We start from the raw sequence: 27,157 nt of genomic DNA on the forward strand, positions 1-27,157 counted from the left end.
GGGAAAAATTCACAAAGGTTTGGAATTATGTGCAAAGTTTGTTGGATTTTGGTAAGTGCTCTCATCCTCAAGTGTTGAAAATCAGATTATTGTTGCCCATGGCAAGTGTTAGGTAGGCAACCCGCAGCTTAACTTGATGACTGTTTGAGTTGTTTAGTATTATAGATTTATGAATGACAATATATGCATGGGTCAGGCTGAAAACTTGGTTGCAGATGTTCTACAGATTGATTGGAACACTGTAAACAGGACTAGAAATGCCTCAACAAATGAGGAATTTAAACTGGAGCAGACTGGAGAGAGCTCGAAGTTTCCCACCTTCTCAGTATTTGTGCGGCAGTCTTCTTCGGGGAAACGTAAGGTAAAAATTACAAAGATAATCGTATGTCGAGTTGTTTGTGTGCCTAGAAATTTCTTAGTCTACATCTATTCATTTTTTGAGGCAGTATTAGTACTTTATCATTTGTAACGGTTGATATTTGCATTATTATACTTTGTAACGAGCTGTCTTTGTCTTCTTGTTTCATACACAGATCCACCCCTCCCATTTTTCATCCCTCAGCCTATGAAAGACAATTTGTATAGTCTTTTTGGCTGTATGAATGCAGAACCCATAAATAAATTTTAGTTTCTAATATCTATGCAAATTTACATGTTGAGCACTGTACAACTACAGTATAAAAAAAAAATGTGCAGCCTATACTTTCTCTTTTCTTCACTTTTAATTACATTTAGTGCATAACTAATACCCTCTTTTGTCTATATGAGTATTAAATAACTGGTCCAAATAGGGTATTTATGATGCTGATGCTTACATTTAATTTGTAAGACCATACTAGGCTTTGATGTATATACAAAAGATAACTTTTTTTATTTGAAAAAGAAAACTAGTGAAAGATATGTATGACTTAATTGAAAGCAATATGCTTTTGGAGACCTTGAGCCTGAGAATAAGATCCTCTTCATTTGTATAGAGAGCTACAGTTACTGTTGCTGACTGGAGTTCCAAATGTGAAAGAAGTGTAGACAGCTTTTGGACTGTGAACTATTTCTCTCTAGTCTGATACAGCTTTTACACTAGTCCATTCTTATAGTATTTATCAACCATAGACAGATTATTTAGGGTTAACTATTTCAACAAAATATGGTTATGATGTTTTGCTTTTTGTTTTTGTCCAAAAGGAGTGTATATGTTACAGACTATTATCCAGTGAAGATGTTCTCTGTAGTAATTTAGTAATTGGTACTGCAACTCACAATGAGATTGTGATACTTTGCATTCTTTACATAAGTATAATTGCAGCAGAAACTTAAAAAATCGATAAAATAAAATGAAACAGTTACTTTGTACCCCCCTAAAACAATGATGAAGTTATAACAGCTCTTCATAACATAAATACTTATGTACAAAACACTTGACTTTGTTGTCATTGAAAAGGAGAGATCATTGTGAACACACTAGATGAGGCTCCATACTTGAAATTCCTAGGCATCAAGGTGAATATTAAGCTGTGGTGATACCAGGACAGTGATACGTTGTTGTTGTTGTTTTTTAAATGCAGCTAGGAAAAGCAAGGTATTTAATCCACATAAACATATAGTAAATAAAACAGAAAGAAACATTCCACATGGCAAAAATATATTAAAAACAAAGATTCCATGACTTACCAAACGAGAAAGTGCTGGTAGATAGACACAACAAAAACACACAAACACACACACAAAATTTCAAGCTTTCGCAACCAACGGTTGCTTAGTCAGGAAAGAGGGAAGGAGAGGGATAGATGAAAGGATGTGGGCTTTAAGGCAGAGGGTAAGGAGTCATTCCAATCCCGGGAGCGAAAGGACTTATTTTAGGGGGAAAAAAGGGCAGGTATACACTTGCGCGCGCACACACATATCCATCCACACATATACAGACACAAGCAGACATATTTAAAGGCAAAGAGTTTGGGCAGAGATGTCAGTCGAGGCGGAAGTGCAAAGGCAAAGATGTTGTTGAATGACAGGTGAGGCATGAGTGGTGGCTACTTGAAATTAGCGAAGGTTGAGGCCTGGTGGATAACGGGAAGAGAGGATATATTGAAGGGCAAGTTCCCATCTCCGGAGTTAAGATAGGTTGGTGTTAGTGGTAAGTATCCAGATAACCCGGACGGTGTAACACTGTGCCAAGATGTGCTGGCCATGCACCAAGGCATGTTTAGCCACAGGGTGATCCTTATTACCAACATACACTGTCTGCCTGTGTCCATTCATGCGAATGGACAGTTTGTTGCTGGTCATTCCCACATAGAAAGCGTCACAGTGTAGGCAGGTCAGTTGGTAAATCATGTGGGTGCTTTCACACATGGCTCTGCCTTTGATCGTGTACACCTTCCGGGTTACAGGGCTGGAGTAGGTGGTGGTGGGAGGGGGCATGGGACGGGTTTTACACCGGGGGCGGTTACGAGGGTAGGAGCCAGAGGGTAGGGAAGGTGATTTGGGGATTTCATAGGGATGAACCAAGAGGTTACGAAAGTTAGGTGGACGGCGGAAAGACTCTTGGTGGAGTGGGGAGGATTTCATGAAGGATGGATCTCATTTCGGGGCAGGATTTGAGGAAGTCGTATCCCTGCTGGATCCGCGTGGACATCAGGAATGGGATTACCTTGGCAAACTTTGTATGTAATGTTGCCTGAAAGCTGACGCAGTCCCTCAGCCACAGACTCCCGACGATCAAGTACCACGGTCGTGGAACCCTTGTCAGCCGGAAGAATGATGATGGATCGGTCAGCTTTCAGATCACGGATAGCCTGGGCTTCGGCAGGTTTGAATCCTGCCTCGGGCATGGATGTTTGTGCCGTCCTTAGGTTAGTTAGGTTTAAGTAGTTCTAAGTTCTAGGGGACTGATGGCTTCAGAAGTTAAGTCCCATAGTGCTCAGAACCATTCGAGTTTCAGAAGTCCCGTCAGGGAGCTAGAGATTCTTACAATTACACCGCAATTCATATGTGCCAAGTGAATTGTGAAGAAATGAGAAATGTAGTCTCATTATTAGAGGTAAAAGTAATTTGCGTATGGTTTACAGCACTGCCTTGGCTTCAGAATGGAAGCTAATATTATTGTGCAAAAGTCTATAACTAGTTACTGGTAGACATTGGGTAGGAAACTTGAAATTTACTGATATTCAAAAGTAAAACAAAATAGTACCTTATCAGCCCCTCTTTCCATACTTCATCAGAGTATTTTGACTCTGTGATGTGACAATTTGAACGTTCTTTAGATTGTGATATTGCTGAAAACCATGCAAAACCAGTTCTTTATTTCCTGCTGTATCCTTTTCTTTCCATTTATATGGTTTGAGAATTATCTGAAACATCTGTACCATAAATATTATGAAAAGGATTGTCACTACTTACCATATAGCATAGATGCTGGTTCGCCAGTAGGCACAACAAAAAGACTGTCCGAATGTGAGCTTTCAGCCAATGAGGCCTCCATCAAAAACATACAACATGTGTGAGTTGCAGTTTTTGACGAAGGCCTTGTTGGCCAAAAGCTTTTGTTGTGACTGTCAGTGACTCAGCTATACGGTGAGTAGCAGCTATCCTTTTCATAATATTATTACATTCCATCTAGAATTTTCCATTGTTTGATTCTACAATAAATATTTTATTTATTCAGTTCCTGTCACACTGTTTTAATTGATACCAAGCTGTTCCAGCTTGTGGGCTCTGTGCCAAACTGTGGAGTGTACCCTGCTCCATAGAGCATTGTCGCTCGCTATGAACAATCAAATGGGCTAGTGCGTGGCAAGATGAGCCTTTTGATGTACTTGCTGCAGCTTACATGATTGCATTCCTCATTGTCTCACCTGGTGTGATACTTTGGCATGCTACTTCTGGGAAATAGGAAGTTAAGGAAATAAATAAGAAAGAACTGTGTTAAAAGAAATTGCATATGTTTATTGGACTTTTGAAATTTGAAATGTTCGTTTCATAACGAGTGGAAATATTGTACATCAAAGTGTTCACATTGTTAATGTGGAGAATGACATTCATTGATACAGCTTGAAGGAAACCTTGTTCCTTAGTTTTTATTCTTTTCATAGCTGAGCAAAACTGCTCACAAGAATATGGATATCCAAACAAGTATATGATTGGTGCAACATTTTTGTGCAACTTTGGGAAATATTTTTTGCTGTAATGAATGGTACCACCATGCCAAATTCAGAATTTTTAGCTGTATCTGTCTTTCAGCAAAGTTGTATTTTGCAAATCAATAACTTTCAGCTTGAGTGTAATGGCAAATCCTTGGGTGAAACTGAGAAAGGAGTGCTGAACAATTTTGTTTCCATTTCCAAAATAGTGAGCTCTCAGAATCTTGTTTCAAAAGACATGATGAGCTGCTTTATCTTAGCTTGGTAATTGACAAAACTAGTGCTTTCAGGCAATCTTAATGAAGCCAGATAATTGAAAAGTGTCAAAATTACATTACTAATCTGATTCTCAAACAAATATAACTTTCCCATGAATGCTGTGATTTGGTCATGCATGTCTACTGTTAGCTACCCTTTGCCTTGCAGTGACAAATTTAAATTGCTGAGATGCATAGTTATGTCAGCTGGGAATGCTACGTTTCGTATCCATTTGAAATCTTTTGGAGAAATCAGTTCTCCTCCTTTCACTTTGAGAAAGAGGGGTATTTCCTCACAAATGGGGAAGGAAATATCAAGTCGGCACAAAGCACCTCTTGGTGCATGAAACAATGAACAGTCGGAATATCTTTTCTGAATTCATTTTTTTTTGTTTTGTTTTATTTTTTAAATGAGGAACAAAACCTTGTGGTGCACTGTCTGTGGCTACAGAATGGAGCTTATCGCATGGTGACTCTACTGTACACAAACAGTTTAAAAAATATCAAGTCCTGTTATGGCTTAATCGAGGAGTACCACATTCAAGAGTTCCTCAGTTACTTGCAGCTCCATGTAGACTATATGCACAAATATTGGTAGCTGAGTACATATATAAATTGCTTTCCTCAAGTGCTAACAAAAATGAAACAAAGTTCTTGGCTTTTTTCTTGAGCCATGTCTCTAAATTCACTGCCAAGACCAGGATTCAGTCAGGCACTGTTTGCTATGAAAGGCAGACATCTTAGATTGCCGCAAGCTTCCTTGGAGACAGACATTCTACAGCTGCTACCTTGCACAATTGTATGGTAGGTTTAACTGAGAATGGTTTACCTGTCATCACTGTAATGTGAGCGACTTTATAGCATGCTTCAACTGCTGCTTCTGCATCTTATTCTCTGTCATTCACCTGAAATGTATAAACTCATAACAGCAATTGAATGGTGCTGCATATTTCTATAACTTCTGTATGCAGAATTCTTTTTTAAACTTAAGTCTCCTGGTATGTCGTTCTTAAGTCTTTGCTACTAGGTCTCTGCATGCTTCAGCTTCTATATACTCATAATGCACTGTTTGAAGATGTGTGTAATGACGCTGTGTGTTGTACTCCTCAGCCGAATTTAATACTTTACCTTATGATACACTGTGGATGTCCTTTCATTTCAGTAAGTAGAAATATATCCTCCTATTGAGGCACAGGGCTTCTGCGACTGACCCTAGCTGTCATTCATCGTGAGTTATTGCGTCAGTTGCGGCTTCATGCAACCGAGGGGCAACGAGTTCACTTTCCCTCGCCACACAGGCTCCTAGTTGCTTCAGTGCCTCTGGGGTGCTTCTTCTTCCTGGGTCACTGTTGGATCATCCTGGTTTATGTGCTGTGTTCTAGGTGCACATGAAGCCTGACATTTGTGTGGAGATAGTCTTTTTAGTCTATTTTTGTCTCTGTCGGAAATTTAATTTTCCTCCATTATTGTTTTTATCAAATCCAAATTTCTCCATATGCTGTGATAACTCCAAATACTGTTACTCTTTAGGTACATGAAGATGGTTTGCAGCTGTTGTCACAGAAGACTGATTGAATTCATCATCGTAGGTGTCTACTAAATCAGAGCTGTCACAATGGTTAAATTGTAAAACCTTTTCTATCATCTCAGAAAAATTAGTGATGTTGTAGATAATGCCAAAGTGTTCCAAAAAGTCAGATTGGTGTAAATTCACAATCAATTGGCATTACTTGGACCAGTAACATTTGACAGTTGCAATGTATACTGCTGTTTTTATTATTACAGTCCTTTATAAGGAGGAATGTTGTACACTTTAAAGTACAAACACATTTCAAATACAATTATGCAGTTATTTAAATGTAGTAAGTGAAATTAAACAAATTTCTACACACAATGTAATGTCGTTGTGCCGTTTGTCAAAGTGCTACAAATATGTGCCTTTCAATGTTTAAATAAATTGTGTCAGGGAGCAGGTCAGTAGTACTTTATGAAACTTCAGTATATGTTCCAGAATGGAAGTATGAGAGGATTATAGTTTGACAGAAAGAGACGTAATGGTTAGTCGTATAGTCAGTGTGATGCAGAAGGTGAGATGCAAATGGAATATGTGATCAGAGCAAAAACATAAACCAATAAAAAATTAAAAATGATTAGAGAGCTACAGCCATACCAAGGGTGTTACTAAATGAGTATTTCCACCAAAGTATGATGGAAAAAGCCAGCATTCATTCATTATGTTTTGTAGATTCCATTAAAAAGGAGATACTAAACAAGTCATGGTATTCTCTAGCAAAGGCAGAGCAACTTGTGGAAACTTAATCTGTACTCCATGCTAACAAGAAACTGACTATACTGCTAAAGGAAATTCCTGGGTGGAAAAGTACATAAAATAAGGGAAAGTCATAGCCATAGCCAGTTCCAAGCCTGGTTGAGAAAGGAGGAGGATTATGGAAGAGTAACACCTTGTTAAAAAACATTGGTTCACCTGGCTTGGGTGATAGTACCTCATGAGAGCCCCTTGCCAGGGATACGGTGAAGACTTCAACGGCAGCGAAGGCGGAGCAGATGAACTACGGTACAGTGGAGCTGGCAGCCTCTTGTCCAAAGCCAAAATGAACAGAGGGCACGATGGCTTCACATGTTGGAAATTGGGAGGGAAAAGAAATTAAGGACTATCGTAGGTGAATATCCGGCAAACTCAAGAACAAGTAGAAATGGTGAAAGACTGATCAGTATGTGTAAAATGTTTCAGTTAAAACTCATGTCCACACATTTGCACAAATTACCAATAAAAGCCAAAACTTGGAAACATCGAAATTCAAAAAAATAATAGGTGCAATAAAAACTGCAGATGGTTGGAAAATGAGAAGTAATGAGGAGGTTTACAAAAATATAGAGAAAATATCTGAAGTAATGTCGAAACGAAGATAAACCTTTTTTGGACACCTCTACCAAATGGATGGAAATAGACTAGCAAAACAAATACTCATATACTTCTGGAAGAAGAAATCGACAATAGCATGGGTTACAGAAGTAAAGAAAAATATAGAAAGAAACAACATCAAAGAATCAGAAATAGCAGAAAGAAACCATTTAAAAATAAATTACTAAATTTGGAAGCTTTCAAAGCAGAAGAAATAAAAAATTGGGAACAACATAGATAGAAGAAAGGAAGAGACTTCATGTGGAGAAAATGAGGGAATACTGGAAAAATAGGAAATAACAACAAAGGAATGAGGAACTGAAGCTGTTAACGTGATCCTAGTTGGTCAATACGATTGAAAAGGTGGGGGGGCTACCACTTGCCTTTAATGGACAGATGTATGGGGCATAGACCCAGTTGAAACAGATTTTTATTAACAGCAAAAATGCCGTTAAGGAATAACTAAGATATATGGGCAAAATTTAATGTTATTTTGTCATCAAAGAAAGGCCCGTGTTTCATTAGATATATTGTCATATAAAAATGTCTGTGACTGTTCTAGAAAAATACTTTGCCCAGCTTCACCACCACCGACCAACTTTGGCACTGAGAAAGTGCTGCTTTCACTTAACAATTTGGAGAGGTTTGCACTTTTCAGCTGTATCATCCCACGTGCGAAAATGTCCATTTTTGATGCAGGCCATTTCCAGTTACCAAGAGATGGCATTGTATTATTAATGCTAGCACCATCATCAATAAAACTTTCAATGATATTTGAATAATATTTATTTTCATACTGTGTAACCACCAACACACCAATCTGTCTGCCAATTGGTTTCTGTTTTTCCTGTTGTTTTGAAAGACTCTCTCCATTCTCTGTAAATGCTGCTAACACTTATGTTTAATTTCTTTTGTATGATTCTCAATCTTCATTCATACTTTCATCAAGAATTTGTTCTTTTAATAGAATTTGTTCTTCATTAGAATAATCAAGCACTGTCTGCATTTTTCTCTTTTTATGTTATGTACTAGTCCCTAGCAATGGTTTAAAAGCATTTTGTGACATTTCAAGGAAGTGTTCCATTTCTTATAGATTCCAGACATTCTTTCAGATTGTCATTGATGTAAACTTACTATTAGTGATGCCCTTGCTCTTGTTTATACTTGTACAGTATTATAACAGCGCTAATGTCTAAGCAGTATTCATTTTCAACATAATAACATTCATCCTAAGCTGAATCAGGTCTAAACGAAAGCAATGAAAATAGTGTGGAGCTACTTTGATTCACTTTGTCAGTGGTGCAAAGTTGGCCAATTTTTCCCAGAAAATAACCTTCATGGCAGTTATTGATCATACAGTGATAAATAACATGTTGATTACAGTTCTGTGGTTGTGATTTAGACAGTAACTGACTACTGCACATAACTGAGTATCATTTGCCTTATGTTGAAGTAGTTTTCTTATAGCAAAATACCATTTCTTCTTGACAAAAATTACATCAATAATACAGTAGTACTAATTTTGCTAGCGGAACATGACCAATTTAGCAAGCACCAGAATAACTCAAACGTATGAGCTAGCAGAAACTGTCAGTGATTGGTCAGACTCAAAACTGTTCTGAAATGTTAATTAGAACTGGTGCTATGTGCGGTTGAATCTTTTTTCAGAGGTGGAGCAAAGTTATGACCTAGGGGCATCGTAGCCCTGCTGTATGGTAATTTTAGGAACAAAAATGCTGAACTGAATTACTTGATTAGTTTATCTCTGTGTTGACTCAATTTTAATTTATTATCCGGCTTGATGCCAAGGAATTTTACTCAATGTTTTATTTAATGGCCGATTTTTGCACTAAAAAGGTATTTTTCCTTTTTTGAAATTTCACAATATTAGTACTCCGGACATTATAGTGTAAACTGTTTGGTGTGTACCAGTTTTAGCCCTGTTCATTGATCACCTGGACTGTATGTGTAGAGTTGATCAGTAAATTTGGTGAACCTGTTAATAAATTTGCGTTTATAACTGGTATGCTCCCTCCATTTATCTCAATTACTAGTGTAGGAAATGATAGGCAAGTTGGAGATTTGCCATATAAACTGTAAGAGACAGTAATTTCACTGAGGTGAAATAGAGCTGGTCATGGATGCACAGTTAGTGATTAGTGTGGTCTAAACAGTTGTTTCCGGTACTGTGTAAAAAGTCAATAAATAAAGCAAGCAAGCAATAAGTAGGCATAAAAATGAAAGTTTTTCAATATTTACTCATGCAGATGGATCAAAAACTTCTGACAGAAACATAAAGCAGTCAGTGTGATTCACATATTGCAGTTTCTCCATAACATTTCAACTGAAAGAAGGTCTTTGATGGAAATTGTAAGAATTATCCACATCTAATAAAAACCACTCTGTGACCAGCACTGTAGTCTGGTTGATGACACACAGTGCATCACTTCACAGCTGCTGTTAACAGGTGTGCACTATGTTCAGTATTTATGGATGATACTAGTTTGTCATACATTCAGAATATTAAAACAACCGTCACACTGTCAATAATAGTCAGTATTGTCAGTGGGCAATGTGGTTTTACAAGGTTATATATGATTGACATTAGTCCACTCCGGGGTCAATTTATATTGATACAAAAATACAAGCAACAAACTTTAAAATGCCACCATTGCTTTATTAGGGCATTTACTTAGATTACCGTTTGTGGCAAACTGTGTTTCCATAATCTGCATAAATGCTCTACTCAACCAATCATGGTATTTTGAAGTTTGTTACATTTATCTTCATCATTTTACTAGGTTAAGATTTCGAACAGCCCAAAGAAAGCGTGTGCTGCAATTATTTTAGCTATAGCTGGTAAACAATAGAAAACAACAAAAAAGTGCAACATGTCTGAGAATGGTTGAAAAAGGAGCTACTTGTCATTTGTCAATTTACTGACTAAAATATTAACCGTGCAAACGAAAGATATCAAACCATTTTCATAGGAGTCCTTTATCTTTATGACAAATTATTAATGTCGATAAGACTTAGAGTAAGAAAGCAAAATTATTCAATAGAGAGACAATCACAGTCAACAATAGGTTAGCTCTAACTGAGGTTTCTGGCAACAGGGAGATTGGTCGAATGCTAGAAGTTGAGTGCTGCAATATCATCAAACACAGCAAAAATTTTAGTGAAACATATTAAGTACTCACATCTGTACTTGGTTCAGCAGTACATATACGAAAATATCTGTCCTACAACGATATATTCAGGTAATTAATGTCAAAAATGTGACACAGCTAGCACTTATTTTGTGGCCATGGCATATACAATACATGGTGAGGCCTACCATGGTTCCAAATTAAAGAAGAAAACAATATGGTGGAGAATGCGCCATTGACTACTACAGAGTGATAAATACGACAACTTCAGCATAGTCCTATTGAAACTGTTTTCTGTTAAGACTACTAAGAGATGATGTGCTCAGAGATGACCTGAAAACATGAGAATGCAGACTAGTGCTGTGTGGCTGGTTCATGAAGCTCTGTCAACATCTGAATGGTGAAAAATGTCAAACCCTCTGTACACATTGAGAATATTTTTGGGAGCATCAGTGCCATTTGTCAATATTTCTGGTATTGACAATATGTCAGTGCACACCTCATGTGCCAATATAACCGAGATACTCAATTTTATTTTAAGTGACTGAACTGCTAGCATAACCACAGCCTTGTAGTGTGCAACGTATAAAAAACAATGGCAGTCAACAACTTGTGGCACAACTATACATCATGCTCGCTTTGGTCATGGTGATTAAAGCTGACCTCCATAAGCAAACTTGAGAGTTATAAGTGCTAAAAGCAAACTGTAATTTCTCATTTTCATTGGTTCTGTGAAACTATCCTCACACTGGCTTTAGGAACTGGCATGTTACATGTTATATGCAACACAAACATGGCACATAGAAATAATGTGTACTGTTTAAAACAAAGGAAGCTCTTTTGTGTACATACCTCCACTGATTGCTAACTGCAAGCAGCTGTGCTGTCCAAAAGAGGGAGACACTACTCATTTCAGAGTCACCTGAATTTTCCAAAATGGATGAGCAACTGGAAGCAACAATAAGTCATGTAACACTATCTTCAAGAAAACCTTCATTATTCCTTGCTTCATCAATTACTTGATTCATAAGCATCACAACTGCCATCCAGTCCATTTCAGTGACATTTTCCAGGCCATGAATAGTCAGTTTCACAACTTCACTCACAGTAATTTTTTATTTTTGTGAGGAACATATCCTTTCAATTGTGCGTAAATGAGTTGATTTGCATGAAAGTGGCTGTGATAAAAGGCCAGTAGTGTGTTCATATATGTATAAGCTGCGTCATTGATAACATTCATTAGGAATTCCAGCTTGTGAAGTGAAGTGACACTAGACAAGTAATTCCGTTTTTTTCAATGACTGATCCACAGTAACTCGGTGCTGTCATAACCACTGAATAACATCTTCGTGTCAAGAGGACAGGGGTGGAGTCTTCTCGTTTAAAACTTAATAGTATGGGGCACTGATGAGAAAAATTACTGACAGGTTATCTAGATTTAGTGGCAACGTATTTGAAAACAATTTTAAAAAATTTTCATGATTCATATCCTTATGGTACTGTTTAACTTCTTCAAGCAGTTTACAGCTGGGAGTAAAAGTGTAGTAGGTATCTGCATGCAAAGGAATAATTCTAACATCTTTGCCACTGGGGAGTGCCATACCTTTTCCTTTGCTCTGTCACTCCAACCTTGTGTTTCATCGATAAAACAATGCCCTCAAAATTAATGTCTTTTAGTTCATGCTAAAATCTGCATTACCATGTGGCTATGTCTTCTCGTTCTATTAACATTTTACAGCCTGAAATATTTAGGTATTTATAACCAAGACTCTGCACAACCAGTCGCAGTGACGATCTGCTGTCTTCAAAAAATTTGGCCTCACACAGTGTTGTGCAAAGCTTATCTAATGTAGATCAACCTCTTTTATGAGGATCATTGTATATGTGATGCAAAATCATGTCTTGTTTGAAAGCTTTCAGATTTGTTACACATTCATACATATTCCCACGTGCAAAGACAAGGGGATCCTGCTTCACTGCTTTCCTTCTTGTATTTCTCTTTACTAATATGTAGTATGGCCAGTTCATCAACCTTAATCACAGCAACATTTCATGTGACTACTTTGGAAACTGGTAAGATAGGATCCCCCATTTTCCACCTCCCTCTCAAGGTATTCCTGTACATTGCACATGAGTTGTCGCAGTTGTCCTGTGAATGCAGTTCCTTGCCTGGCTTTCTTTTCTGATGTGTTTGCACCCCAGACCCTGGGTCTGCTCCTTTTCTTTCAGATTTCATCGGACATGATAAACCACTTGCGGTGAACTGAGCATTTGTTGTGGCAGTTTAGCAGTTGTGAACCACTTGGGCACGACATTGAGTGCTCTGGTTGAAGGAAGGCAGCTCCAATGTGTGGAGTGTCAGCTTTTAAGTATTTTTAATCAGGCTATAGTGCTGGGTGAAATTTTGTTTGGGCACTTGATTAGTGAAACTGTACCCTCATCAAACCAGTGCAGTTTTTGAATTGTTCTGTGAAATCATTGGAAGACCATTTATTTTGCCTGTGACACAGTTTGACAGTGTGATCTGATATCTATTATGAAAGTAATATTACATCCGTGCCGTTCAGGACATAATATTTTAGCTTTCGAGTAGAATTTTGTGCTTCAGACAATCACAGAGTTTGGCAATGTCACGTCTATTTCAAAAGGATATTTTTTCTTGTTTAGCTCAACTAGCATTTTATTTGTGATGTCTCATATGGTGTTTTCTGTGGACAGTGCTTTATGGAAGCCAGACTGTAGGAGTAGTTAACAAACTCTATCCAGAAGAATGAGCAAGTATTCTCAAAAACTTTTGAAAAGAATGAAGGAGTGAAATGAGTTTGTAATTAGAGGTGGTTTGTTTATCTCCCGTTTTCTAGCAGCTGTCCTTGTCAACATTTATGTAAAAACATTTCTCATATGATGAGTATTTTAAGTAAGACCATTAGATGATTTGGAAAGCAGGTCTTATTGAATTCTGACAACACTTGAGTTCAAGTGCCATTTATCTTTTCCCTGTATGCGGGTTTGGATCTTGGACAATAGGAAAACAAGAGAGGGGACAGTGAGAACATTGGGAGATTTGGTGCTAGAGAAGGATGATGATGGTCTAATGGAGGCACTTCCAAATAAGAAGAGAAAAACTGATATTACACTTTTTAAGGCACAACAACATTGTTGGAACAATAGCAGGAGGAGCTACTCAGGGAAAGAATCATCAGGGGGCAAATCGAAAGACCTGCACAAGGCGAACGGTCTACCTGACGGGAGGCCCTACCCACTCGATATTTCATTTTTTCATCAGGGGGCAGGTGAGGATATCATACATGCAGTAGATTATATGATATGCAAAGGGGGGGGGGGGGGGGGAGTGGGAGAGAAAGGTGGGAGGGGGGGGGGGGTGATTGTCAAGATAGCTGGGCACTAAGAAGTAAGCGAGAGAAATGCTAAACTGAGCACCATCTCAAAGGAAAACAAACCTGCTGATGTCCAAACACTGATGAAGAGTGCAATAACTTCATACATATGCGGGCTGTTCAAAAAATCCTGAAACTCTATCCACAAAATTTTTCTAACTTACCTTTCACTTATTGTGCATGGTCTCCTTTGAAATACTCTCTTCCACAGTTGATACGCTGATTCCAACTCTGTTTCCACTTCTGGAAGCAGTCTTGGTACGGCTCTTCTTGCATCATGCAAATTTTCTTTTATTTCATCTATTATTGTAAATCTTCGTCCTTTTGATGGGTTTTTTAACTACACCAACAGGGACGAATGTGCTGGTGTGTTATCGTGATGCAAGAGTGATGAATTGTCTCACCACATTTCAGGCCCTATCCTTCTTGCATTTTCTTGCAGGCATCCCAACATGTCCTGATAGTACCATAGATTAACAGTTTGTCCCTGTGGTACGAATGCATGATGAACTAATCCTTCAAAGTCAAAGAACACTATCAGCATGACTTTGACCCTTGACCTGACCTGATCAGATTTTTTTTGGTCTTGGAGAACGTTCCCCAACCCATTGTGAAGATTGATGTCTGAACATCATAACCATAGACCTACACCTCATCACGGGTTATGATTCTCTTAAGGAACATCTCATTCTCATTTGCTCGATCCAAAAGCTGTTCACAGATTACAAGGCCAAGGTCTCTCTGGTCTTGACTCATGAGCTGTGGGATGAACTTCGCAGCAACATCTTGCATTCGAAGGTGCTGTGTCAGGATTTCGTTACATGATCCAACTGAAATATTACATTCTTCTACAATCTTTTGGACATTCAGTCTGGGATTGCCATGCACAATTTCATTGATGTCTTGACATGAGTATCATCAATAGACAAAGAAGGGCATCCTGAATGAGGGTGATGATTAACTTCCATGTGGCCATTTTTAAACCATGTAAACCATTCATAACACCAAGTATGGCATAAGTGCTCATCACCATAGGCTTCCTGCATCATTTGGTGTCTCTCTCCGTAAAGGTATTGCCGGCCGCACTAAATGTGTGATTATTGAAAAGAAAAAAGTATGAATTCAAAAGGTGATTAATTTTCTGAAAAAATGCAAAGCAAAATACATTCTGACAAAATTAAAACCAAGGTGATTAGCATTGGAAATAGAATACCCGAGTCCTTTTTTCTGTGTTTTAATGAAGATCTATGTAATGTCTTCAAAACAGCCAGTGCAGATAATTTGTTTTTGCAAATGTAGGATGTTGAAACTAGCAACAGTTGTGAAATGCTCTTGTTTTCAGTGCAGGAAACTCATCATCCATTGTTACCAAAATTCAAAGATCACTTTAGTACTTAACTGTTACTTGAGTTTGCAACTTGCCGTGAAGTCTGTTGACTTCTTTTTGGGGGTATTTTGAAACTGAACCCTAATTAACTTATAATGTCCTATACTCATAATGAGGTAACAAGTTTTTGTCAGCAAGCAAATACTTTTTAAAATTAGTTTCCAGTGTGGTTGAATGATTTTTAGTGTTTACAAAAACAGTTTCCAAATGTTTTTCTTCAGCCTTGTAAGTTTCAGCACATTCACACACATTTGCGAACATTTCTAGTGTTTGTTTTTTCCTGTCTTCTCCCCCCCCCCCTTTCCCTCCCTCCTCTCTCTCTCTCTCTCTCTCTCTCTCTCTCTCTCTCTCTCTCTCTCTCTCTCTCTCTCTCCCTCCACAGTTTCAATTTTAATTTCTTGAATGTATCTATGAAATACATCAATTTCATCACAAATAAACCATCTCAAAACTTCTCAGCTTTCAGTTTGTTTTCCTCTTCTAGAAAAATGGTGGTTTCATTTCTTAATTTATAAACGTGAAAAAATTTCACACACAATAACTATATTGCCTTGCAAAAAATAAGAACATTGAATGTAATGCACCCATGTCTTTACAAGGGAAGAAAAAATTCTTGGTTGCAGGGATTTAATTTTTATATAATTTACTAAGATTTCAACAGTCTTTAGCATAGAATTCATGCTAGGAATCGTGTTGGAAGCCTTAGCTTCTATGTGGACCATGCAGTGTGGCCAGACACTCTGTGGAGTTTTTTATTTCACAAGTACTTTTATACTACAGAATCTTCCATAGATGGTTCAAGTACACTTGGTGCATATTGGGATGCGGTTTTCAATTCCAGGTTTGTCTCTTTATAAAATCATTTGAGACAATAAATAATGTGAGTGTTGGTGCCTTCAGTTTAATTGATATGTAGAAAAGCAGTTCTTGCACTGCTAACATACCTTACAATATCAAACATAGGCAATGAATGAGCATCTTTATTACTATGTGTTTCTTAATCAAGCTGAACTGAAATCAATTTGTTACCTAACTTCACCAATTCTGTGGGCCAACAGTTTTATTTGATACACGTATGGACTGCAACTATTGTCAAATTTACCTCTATGCATAGTTTGTACAATCTGAATTCAGCTGGTAAAACAAACTCTTCACCAATCACCTGAGGCTTTTTACATCTGACTATTTTACGTGGAACTATGTGGCAGGCAAAAGTTAAAAAAATAAAGTATTGGCTTTTCAAATTATTTTAGTTTCAAGAATCATCAGAGTATGTTAACAAACTCACTGTGAAGAATTTTCAAATGTCATTTAAATATATAGGTTTCGTGCTGTCAGCTGCCAACATTTTTGAGCAAATGAAACACATGGGCCTCTTTCTTCTTCATTCCCAGTGTGGTAAACCTAAAATTTAAGTACTCTATTATCTTGATTTCATTTTCATTGTCTTTGCATTTTTGATACTGTGGTGTCACCGCCAGACAACACACTTGCTAGGTGGTTGCCTTTAAATCGGCCGCAGTCCGGTAGTATACGTCAGACCCGCGTGTCACCACTATCAATGATTGCAGACCGAGCACCGCCATACTGCAGGTCTAGAGAGACTTCCTAGCACTCGCCCCAGTTGTACAGCCGTCTTTGCTAGCGATGGTTCACTGCCTACTTATGTTCTCATTTGCCGAGACTATAGTTTAGCATAGCCTTCAGCTACGTCATTTGCTATGACCTAGCAAGGCACCATTATCAGTTACTATTGACATTGTGAATCATGTACTGTCAAGCGACGTTCATCATTAATGGATTAAAGTTAAGTATTCCACCAGCTACGTCTGTTGTTTCTAAATTCTAATTTCCTTGTCCTGTTCCAGACCTCACGCCAGCCTGCGTGAGCTAAATCGCGTGCCTTTCGGCCTCCTCTAGTAACACAGTGTTGGCTCTCCTGCCAACCACAACAGATACCACACTGTATCCAGTGCTCGCTTACGTCCTCAAAATTTATCCGTGATTTTGTATAAAACTACTGACATGATGATTTAATACCATGAAGTGTAGTTCACAAGCAATTTACAATATATACATTCACAATGGATTCGGTAGTGATAGAAGGATCACCTGTATTCAGACTGGCTAGAATTAAATGAAGAGTAGCATTTATACATATGCAGACATGCCAGAATGCTCGAGGCTAATCGGAACTTCTCATGAAACCGTGACAATAACCGGTAGGGTGGACATTTAAAGTTTCTCTTATATCTGGAGCAGTGATTGTTGTCAAATAGTAGCATGTGGAAAGTTAGCTGACAGCCCCCAAGTCTCGACACCATTCAGAACACTTTGTGCCAAATACACCTGTACCAATGTCAGCTATCTAACCAGTGTGACACTATATGTGCTTTGAATTGAATTAATTGGAACATTCACATTTCATCCAAATTAGCACTTATGATTGAGCATTGTAATTTTGTGAAAACAGGCAGCAAGTAAATACAGTTTTATATTTTAATAATAATTCCCAAGCTCTACACAAATAAAAAAAAATCATGGTACATGACAGATTGTGAAATCATGTTCTTTGTTGTAATCAGTTTGCAGGAATTGGCGTGGTCTCGAGAGAACAAGCTTCGTTCTTGTTACATAGCACAAGTAACCCTCATATGCATGAGATTTGTCATTTTACAAAAGCAGAAGCAACACAGTGACATTAGGATCATGTTGAAATTTTGTATCACTGCTTGTTTACTAATTACTTTGTGTAAACTGTTACATATAAGTGCCACATTTGAAGACCATTCTCTCTATAAGGTGTTTTCATAAACCCATGTTACTTTTGTGTTTAATTTTTGCCATTGCAACTGATTGTTACTAGGTGCACACACACCAGAGAGGCTGTTAGCACTGGAAGACACCCTACACTCCCCTGGGGCAATCCATCAAGTACTTGCATGCTGCCTGTTAGGCAGAGAGCAATAGAGGGCCGTTGATTCTGGTTTTGGCAACATAGTGGATTGGTGTTGCAAAATAGCATAATTTGCATATTCTCAAAAATTTGTAAAGTTTGTAGATCTAGTTTCAAAATATTATATATATTTTATTGTTGTATGACAATTCTTCGTGTACCTTTGCTGATGTTGAAAATGATAGAATATTTGTATCCATGTCTCTTTTGGAAACATAATTTGCAATACTTTTTAAGGGCACACAGCATTTCATTACCTACCCTTGGATTGCTACTATTCCAAGAAGTGTGTTCCCTCACATATCTGAGACAGTGTATTTACCTCAGTGAAATTATTCCTCTGCAGGAGTATTCTGTAAGCTGCCATGTTGTTCCTGTAGTGTCACATTGCTTCAATAATTGAGTTATAAAATTGACTAATATGATGACACTCCTTCCTCTGATTTGCTAACTTAATTTAAACAGTAGTTAAAATTTTGGACATGGATTGAAGCTCCTAACTTCTGTTGTTATTCATTGGTTGGCGTTGAAGATGAAATTGAAACACGGTGAGGTTATCAGTTAGGCAAGTCACTGTGTGGGGATGCATGAGAGGTCTTCTGAACAGTCTGTTAGTTACAACATGAGAATTCTATCCCACTTGACAGAGATATCTCAGATGGATGGTACTGTCACCCGAAAATTACTGAAAAGAGCAGTGACACCAACTGTCTCCCTGTCTCCTACTGACAGATCATTTCAGATGTTTTCCCTGGAAATAACTAGTCCCTGCAACTGTGAAATAAATTTAGTGTGGTTGCAACTAAGTACATCAAAGAGGAATAAACACTGTAGCTCACTCAATATTTTTTGAAACAAACTCATCAGAAACATAACTTGATAAAGTCCTTCTCAGCAGCTGTTTATACAATGATCCACCAGAATTCTCTTCTCACTTTTGACACGCAGAGCCAACACTTGCCATAGCCTTATAAATTTATTGAGAAGGTGCACTGTGTGTTGGAAAAATTCCTGCAAAGAATCCACTTGCCAAGTAGTATACTTCAGCAAAACACAAGAAGTTTATAGGGCATAAAGTGCTCCAGTTACTGGACAAAAGTTTTGGTTTGATATCAAGGGAGTAAATTATTCCTAACTATGAAATTTTTTATAATGAAATAATGATTTCCGAGGCCAAGCACAGGCTAGCACAGTGATGGCATCCTTGTGCCATCACAGTTCTTGACTGGCCTAAGAGGGGCATAAGTTTTGTTTGGCAGAGCGAACAGAACATCCACTCAACGCAATAGTGACTGCTTTTGTTCCAAGCAGAATATGGTGCATCCAACCAACTAAATCACTCATAATGTTCCCATTTGTGTCTGTGCTCTGGCTTTATAATTTTTTTTTAGGTTCTATTTGTATGGAGTGTAGCCATGTATGGAAATGAAATGTGAACAATAAATAGTTTAGACAAGAAGAGAATAGAAGCTTTCGAAATGTGGTGCTACAGAAGAATGCTAAAGATTAGATGGGTAGAGCACATAACTAATGAGGAGGTATTGAATAGAATTGGGGCTAAGAGGAGTTTGTAGCACAACTTGACTAGAAGAAGGGATCGGTTGGTAGGACATGTTCTGAGGCATCAAGGGATCACCAATTTAGTAATGGAGGGCAGCGTGGAGGGTAAAAATCGTAGAGGGAGACCAAGAGATGAATACACTAAACAGATACAGAAGGATGTAGGCTGCAGTAGGTACTGGGAGATGAAGAAGCTAGTACAGGATAGAGTAGCATGGAGAGCTGCATTAAACCAGTCTCAGGACTGAAGACCACAACAACAACAGATCTTTTTCTGTGTAGAGCTCAGTGGAAGTTGTCAACCTAGTCTGCAAAACAAAGGCACAGGAATTCATTAAAGATGCAGCTTAGTTGGCTGTGGGCTTTAAAGAACTCGGAGACTTCATTTTGGCTGGGGCAATAACAGTAATAACTTTACATTTCTCCAAAATCACATATCCTTACAAATTCATATAACATACAGCATATCAAAGCATCAATACTGAGGGCTTAAAACAAAGGCTAGGCCATCTAAACAGGTTTTATTATATTTATTGAAATAATTAATTTCACAATAACTTGATGAAATTGAAATAACAATGAAAATAACCAATTTTTGACAATATAATGTAATAGGATAGATAAAAAATCTACTCACCAAGCATTGGCAGAACACACACATAAAAGAAGGTTATAATTAGCCAAGCTTTTGAAGCTAGTGGATCCTTCTTCAGGCAGAAGGGTTGAAAGGGAAGGAAGAAGGGTGAAGGTATATCTCCCCTGACCCAAGGTTCTGGGTGACTTTTCCAAAATCTGTCCCTCTTCACAAGACTCTCCAGTCCTCCTTGGCGAGTAGATTTTTTTATTTATCCTATTACATTATACTGATCAAATTGGAAGATATTTGTAATTGAGCACTGGGAATGCTTGCTGTATATGACGTAAACATAATTATGAAATCAACTCTTTAATGCTATTCTATAGCAGCCATAAACACATAAAAAAAACCAATATCTTCATAAGTATCTGTTTAATTTTGATGAAACTTTGCAAAATATTGTTGCTTGGTGCAGTCCATACTCTGACCATATTATATTTACTGCACAAGCTTTCTTTAGCAGGTGTGAAATGAGTGCGCAACTGGTTGTTATGTCACTGTTGTGCTCTTGATGAGGACAGCTGACATAGTGGTCACCTATGTGTTTTAAAGCTGGTGGCAACTGGGAGAAAGCCTGATTTGCTTTCCCACAGTTGCTTACAGATGGACACTTTAGGAGCATACGCATTCATTATGTAGTCACATTACATATGCTCAGAACCAACTGTAAAAATCTCCGTACATATGTCTTTTCAGATGGTTGCAGGATTTGGTGTTCAGTACAGAATTACAAATCAAACACACTTTTCAGCTGTCTAATTTCCAAACTGTTATTTTATTGGGCTATCAGTTTTGGTTATTTGTTACGTCATCTTCTGGCCCCCTGACCAATATGTAAGAAGATTTCAACCCCGTTTCCAGTCAAAATAGGGGCCAGCATTCGAAGACTGGTTTCTGTAGATTTCTGCTTTATAGACCCATCACTTCAAACATCATGTGTCAGTGATGATGTTTGAAGTGATCGCTGTATAAAGAAGAAATCTACAGATGCCAGTCTTTGTATACTGGCCCCTATTTTGACCGGAACCAAGGTTGGATCTTCCTACACATCGGTCAGGGGGCCTGAAGCTGGTGTTAAATCGCTGAAACTGGTAGCCCAATAAAATAACGGTTTGGAAATTAGATGGCGGAAAGGTGTTTGATTTGTAATTCTAAACTACAAAAATGTCCTCTGTTAATACTAGCTTGAATGTGAGGAAATTCTGATATGGTATTAATGATATGATATATTAATAAATTACAGAATGCAGTAAGGTAAATGCTGACACAGTCATTCCTTTTTTATGCACACAATAGTTTTACTTTCTTGAAGAAGGACCTGGTGATGGCAATTGTGATACAAACGTAGATGGAGATTTCTTGAACAGATGCCCCACTGTATCCATGAAGGAAGCACTAATGATTTCTACTGATCTGAACTGTCTCAAGCTGAAGTAAGTGATCCGTGAAACTTAAATATATAGTATTTATCTACCTACTTTAAATATAAATTTCATTATTTTTGTGCACTCATTGATTTGCGGATGAAAAACTCACAAGGAGAACACGACAAGTGCCGTTTGTGAAATGATAACAGTAAAAATTTTTGAGGTATTTTCAGGTACTTTATGTGGGTTTTACCATGCAGTATCGTTGGCACAGTGGTTAGCATTGCAGCTTCTTAATTTTGTGTCCCATGTTCGTAACCCGATTATTACTTTTGTTTTTGTTTTTCATTTACATACCCATTCTGTATAGGTTTATTACACAGATGTTTTCCAGTGTATATTGATATAATGATCTAATGTTGTTGTTATTTTTCTACTGAAAAAAAAAAAAGAAGAAGAACGAGAAAATTATTTGAAATTGTTTTCAGTGAAATTTGTGTAGTGTATCTTGATTCAGAATTGAGATTCATATGAAGAAAAGTCAAAGTGGCAGATCTGCCTTCATGTGATGCTTATGGTGTTCGGAATATCTGTTTTGAATGTGTCTATGATCAATATCATAATAATTAATGTAAGATTTGATATGAGAACGAAGTATCAGGGTATGGGAAATTAAAAAAATTATAAACCTCAGAGTACTATACACACTTACATTATGTAATAAACATGTGGCACTTATTGTGAAATCCAGTTGTAATTTTATAATTAATATAACGCCCTTATATTATATATAAGAAACAATCTTGTAGTAATGTTCTACAGACGAAGGTAGATAAAGGAAAACAATAAAATTAACGTAAATAAAAAATAATCGAATTTCACACTCAGGGTGCATAATTAAGAAGCCACCATGCTAGGCACTGAGCCACCACTTTTGTCTGAGGATGTCGCACCGTAAAAGGCACATAAAGTACCTCGAAAATACCTCAAAAATATAACCTGACACATGTGTTCGCCTATTTTGACTCTTCTTGCACTGAGTGAAATTCTTGGGAAGTTGGGTGATGGCACTTGCCGCATTCTCCTCATCATTGGTTTTAGTATTGCAATTTTTTTTCTGATGCTTCTGTTCTTGTGTTTATAGAATTATAGGTAAACCGCCTGCCGACAACTGAACCTGCAGGTATTATAAAACTGTTAAGAGAGAATTGCAATTTCATGTTGAAAAGAATTAGCACAAAGTGAAAACATGCTGACTGGACCTGTGTTCTGTGGCTGTTTTGGTAACCATAGCGTGTTACTGGAGTAAGTGGAAAGGAGGCTTTTTCCAGCTTGATGATGGGCCAGTCTTTCCCTAATCATGCTAATTGAGCTGTGATAAAGACATACTTGACTGTTTCTAGGCCAAATGATTTTGCCCTAAATGACAGGTGTTTTCCAGTATCTGTTAGGAAAGAAAATTCTGAAAGATTTAACAAGAAACAGCACCTTACTGCAATTGCAAATGAATGTTAGCAGGAAACACCCAACAGAAATCCTTGAATTCTGTTATTGAGGCAGATTGCCTCAAGCTCTAAATGTTGAATAATTTCTTGTAGGTGCTTGGAATGCCTGATTTCAGCTGTCTGCCCTCGCCATGTGCAGCAGTCAAATTTTGAGCCTTCTGGGGTGAATATGGTTTTAGGGTATGTGTTTCAAAAGTTGGTAGTTGATGATCAGTAAAGTTGTTCTGTGTGCAGAAAGCTTCCCATGAGTGCCCATGGGATCCAGTCTAGTCATTCACTGTTTTCAAGGAGAGTGGAGCAATTGGGCAGACATACATGTGCTCGTGTAACAGGGTGTGAAGTCATTAGGTAGCTGGAGGTGTTGTTCAACAAATGAAGCAGACCTAATGAGTTGTAATACAAGATGATAAATTCCGTTTGTTCCAGAGGCATCCTCAATTTCGATTTTCATACTGTTTTGTTATGGAAGAGACTATTGGAGAAAGACACTAGATATGTATTTAAGATGGTGCTGTAAAAGATCATTGTGCTCATTTCCTAATCCAGTGGTCAGATATGAGAGTCTTTTGGAGGTACTTGAATTATTGCAGGATATTTATTAGTGATACAGGAGAAGTTAGAAGTAGCTGGAGGTGTTGTTCAACAAATGAAGCAGACCTAATGAGTTGTAATACAAGATGATAAATTCCGTTTGTTCCAGAGGCATCCTCAATTTCGATTTTCATACTGTTTTGTTATGGAAGAGACTATTGGAGAAAGACACTAGATATGTATTTAAGATGGTGCTGTAAAAGATCATTGTGCTCATTTCCTAATCCAGTGGTCAGATATGAGAGTCTTTTGGAGGTACTTGAATTATTGCAGGATATTTATTAGTGATACAGGAGAAGTTATTTTTTAATAGTTTCTTGTAGATCATAGTGGGATAGGTGACCCGTATTTAGATTGATGGTGTAGGTGTAGCAGTACAGAGAATTAATCCAGGTCCACCAGGAATGGCCCCAACCAAATCTCTAGTTGTGCCATATATATCTATCCTTTTTTCCCCCTGGGGTGGGTCTTTCCGCTCCCGGGATTGGGGTGACTCCTTGCCCTCTCCCTTGAGGCCCACATCCTTTCGTCTTTCCTTTTCCTTCCCTCTTTCCCGCTCCCGGGATTGGAATGACTCCTTACCCTCTCCCTTAAAACCCACATCCTTTCATCTTCCCTTTTCCTTCCCTCTTTCCTGACGAAGCAGCCGCTGGTTGTGTGTGTGTGTGTGTGTTTGTGTGTTATTTTATTGTGCCTGTCTACCGGCGCTTTCCCGCCGGTTGTGAAAGCTCGAAATTTTGTGTGTGTGTGTTTGTGTGTTATTTTATTGTGCCTGTCTACCTGCACTTTCCCGCTTGGTAAGTCTTGGAATCTTTGTTTTTAATATATTTTTCCCATGTGAAAGTTTCTTTCTATATATATATATTAAAAACAAAGATTCCAAGACTTACCAAGCGGGGAAAACGCCGGCAGACAGGCACAATGAACAAAACACACAAACACACACACAGAATTACTAGCTTTTGCTACCGATGGTTGCTTCTTCAGGAAGGAGAGGGAAAGACGAAAGGAAGTGGGTTTTAAGGGAGAGGGTAAGGAGTCAAGGAGTCATTCCAATCGCGGAAAGACTTCCCTTAGGGGGAAAAAAGGACAGGTGTACACTCGCACACACACACACACACACACACACACACACACACACACACACACACACACACACACACACACACACATATCCATCCGCACATACACAGACACAAGCAGACATATTTAAAGGCAAAGAGTAAGGGCAGAGATGTCAGTCGAGGCGGAAGTACAGAGGCAAAGAAGTTGTTGAAAGACAGGTGAGGTATGAGCAGCGGCAACTTGAAATTAGCGGAGGTTGAGGCCTGGCGGATATCGAGAAGAGAGGATATACTGAAGGGCGAGTTCCCATCTCCGGAGTTCGAATAGGTTGGTGTTGGTGGGAAGTATCCAGATAACTCGGACGGTGTAACACTGTGCCAAGATGTGCTGGCCGTGCACCAAGGCATGTTTAGCCACAGGGTGATCCTCATTACCAACAAACACTGTCTGCCTGTGTCCATTCATGCGAATGGACAGTTTGTTGCTGGTCATTCCCACATAGAAAGTGTCACAGTGCAGGCAGTTCAGTTGGTAAATCACGTGGGTGCTTTCACACGTGGCTCTCCCTTTGATCGTGTACACCTTCCGGGTTACAGGACTGGAGTAGGTGGTGGTGGGAGGGTGCATAGGACAGGTTTTACACCGGGGGCGGTTGCAAAGGTAGGAACCAGAGGGTAGGGAAGGTGGTTTGGGGATTTCATAGGGATGAACCAAGAGGTTACGAAGGTTAGGTGGACGGCGGAAAGACACTCTTGGTGGAGTGGGGAAGATTTCATGAAGGATGGATCTCATTTCGGGGCAGTTTAAGTCTTTCAGTGCTCTGTCAAATTCTTCTCTCAGTATCTTCCAATTCATCTTCATCTACTTCTTCTTCCCTTCCTATATTATCTCATTTGTGTAGCCCTCAGTATATTCCTTCCATTTTTCTGCTTTCCTGCAATTGGTTTGTGCTTTCCTGTGATTGGTTTGTGCTGGCTTCCCTTCTGAGATTTTGATATTCATAAAGATGCTTTTGTTTTTTCCTGTAGGTCTCTGTATTTTTCCTAAAGAGAGCATCTGTTTTTTTCCTAGTTTTGCTTCCTTCTACATCCTTACATTTCTCATCTCGCCATTCCTGCACAGCAATTTTGCACTTTGTCAGTCTCATGTTTTAGGCATTTGTATTCATTTTTGCCTAATTCGTCTGCCATATTTTTATATTTTCAACTTTTGTCAATTAAATTCAATATCTCGTGTCTTATCCAGGGTTTCCTACTAGGTCTTGTCTTTTTACCTGTTTGATCCTCCAATGCCTTCACTATTTCATCTCTAAAGGCTACCTGTTCATCTTCTGTTTTGTTCCGTACACCTGTTTCAATTTATTGTTGCCTAATCCTCCCTTTGAAATTTGCAACAAGTTTTGGTTCTTTCAACTTAAGTAGGTCCCAGCTCTTTAAATTCCTACCTTTCTGCAGTTTCTTCAGTTTCAATCTAGAGTTCATTACTAATAAGTTATAGTCAAAGTCCACACTTGCCTTCTGGGAATTATTTTCTGTTTACACCTGGTTTCAAAATCTTTTATTCTTCCCACTATGTAATCTGTTCGAAACATTCTCATGTCTCCAGGTCTCTTGCATATATACAGCTGTCTCTCATTACCTTTAAACCAAGTATTAGCAATGATTAAATTATGCTCTGTGCAAAATTGTACCATACTACTTCCTTTCTCTTCCTGTCTCTTCAGTTCATGGCTGCCTCCTATTTTTCCTTTTCTTCTATTTTCTACTGCCATATTCCAGTCCATCGTATGATTAAATTTTCCTCACCTTTAATTATTGGAATAATTTCCTTTAGCTCACCATATATTCTTTCAATCTCTCATCTGCAAAGCTAGTTGGCATATTAACTACTGTGGTGGTTGTTGGTATCTTGGCTACAATAACCATACTCCGCAAGCCACCTGACGGTGTACGGCGGAGGGTACTTTGAGTACCTCTGTCGGTTCTCCCTTCTATTCCAGTCTCATATTGTTTGTGGAAAGAAAGGTTGTTGGTATGCTTCTGTATGGGCTCTAATCTCTCTGATTTTATCCTCATGGTCTCTTCGCAAGATATACGTAGGAGGGAGCAATATTCTGCTTGACTCCTCGGTGAAGGTATGTTCTCGAAGCTTCAACAAAAGCCTGTACCACGCTACTGAGCGTCTCTCCTGCAGAGTCTTCCACTGGAGTTTATCTGTCATCTCCGT

At 38.3% G+C, this 27,157-nt stretch overlaps 1 protein-coding gene across 2 annotated transcripts in view; it reads left to right on the top strand.

The window, feature by feature from the left end:
- The window catches only part of LOC126365926 (endoribonuclease Dicer-like), a 401,671-nt gene that overhangs the window by 281,145 nt on the left and 93,369 nt on the right, over positions 1–27,157 (top strand). For both annotated transcript variants that reach the window (XM_050008684.1, XM_050008683.1), the window contains exons 15-16: positions 216–361; positions 21,700–21,836. In XM_050008684.1, the coding sequence (XP_049864641.1) occupies positions 216–361; positions 21,700–21,836 (283 nt within the window). The remainder of the gene's footprint in view (positions 1–215; positions 362–21,699; positions 21,837–27,157) is intronic.

The sequence above is a fragment of the Schistocerca gregaria genome, chromosome 4, assembly GCF_023897955.1.
Source record: "Schistocerca gregaria isolate iqSchGreg1 chromosome 4, iqSchGreg1.2, whole genome shotgun sequence".
NCBI lineage: Eukaryota > Metazoa > Arthropoda > Insecta > Orthoptera > Acrididae > Schistocerca > Schistocerca gregaria.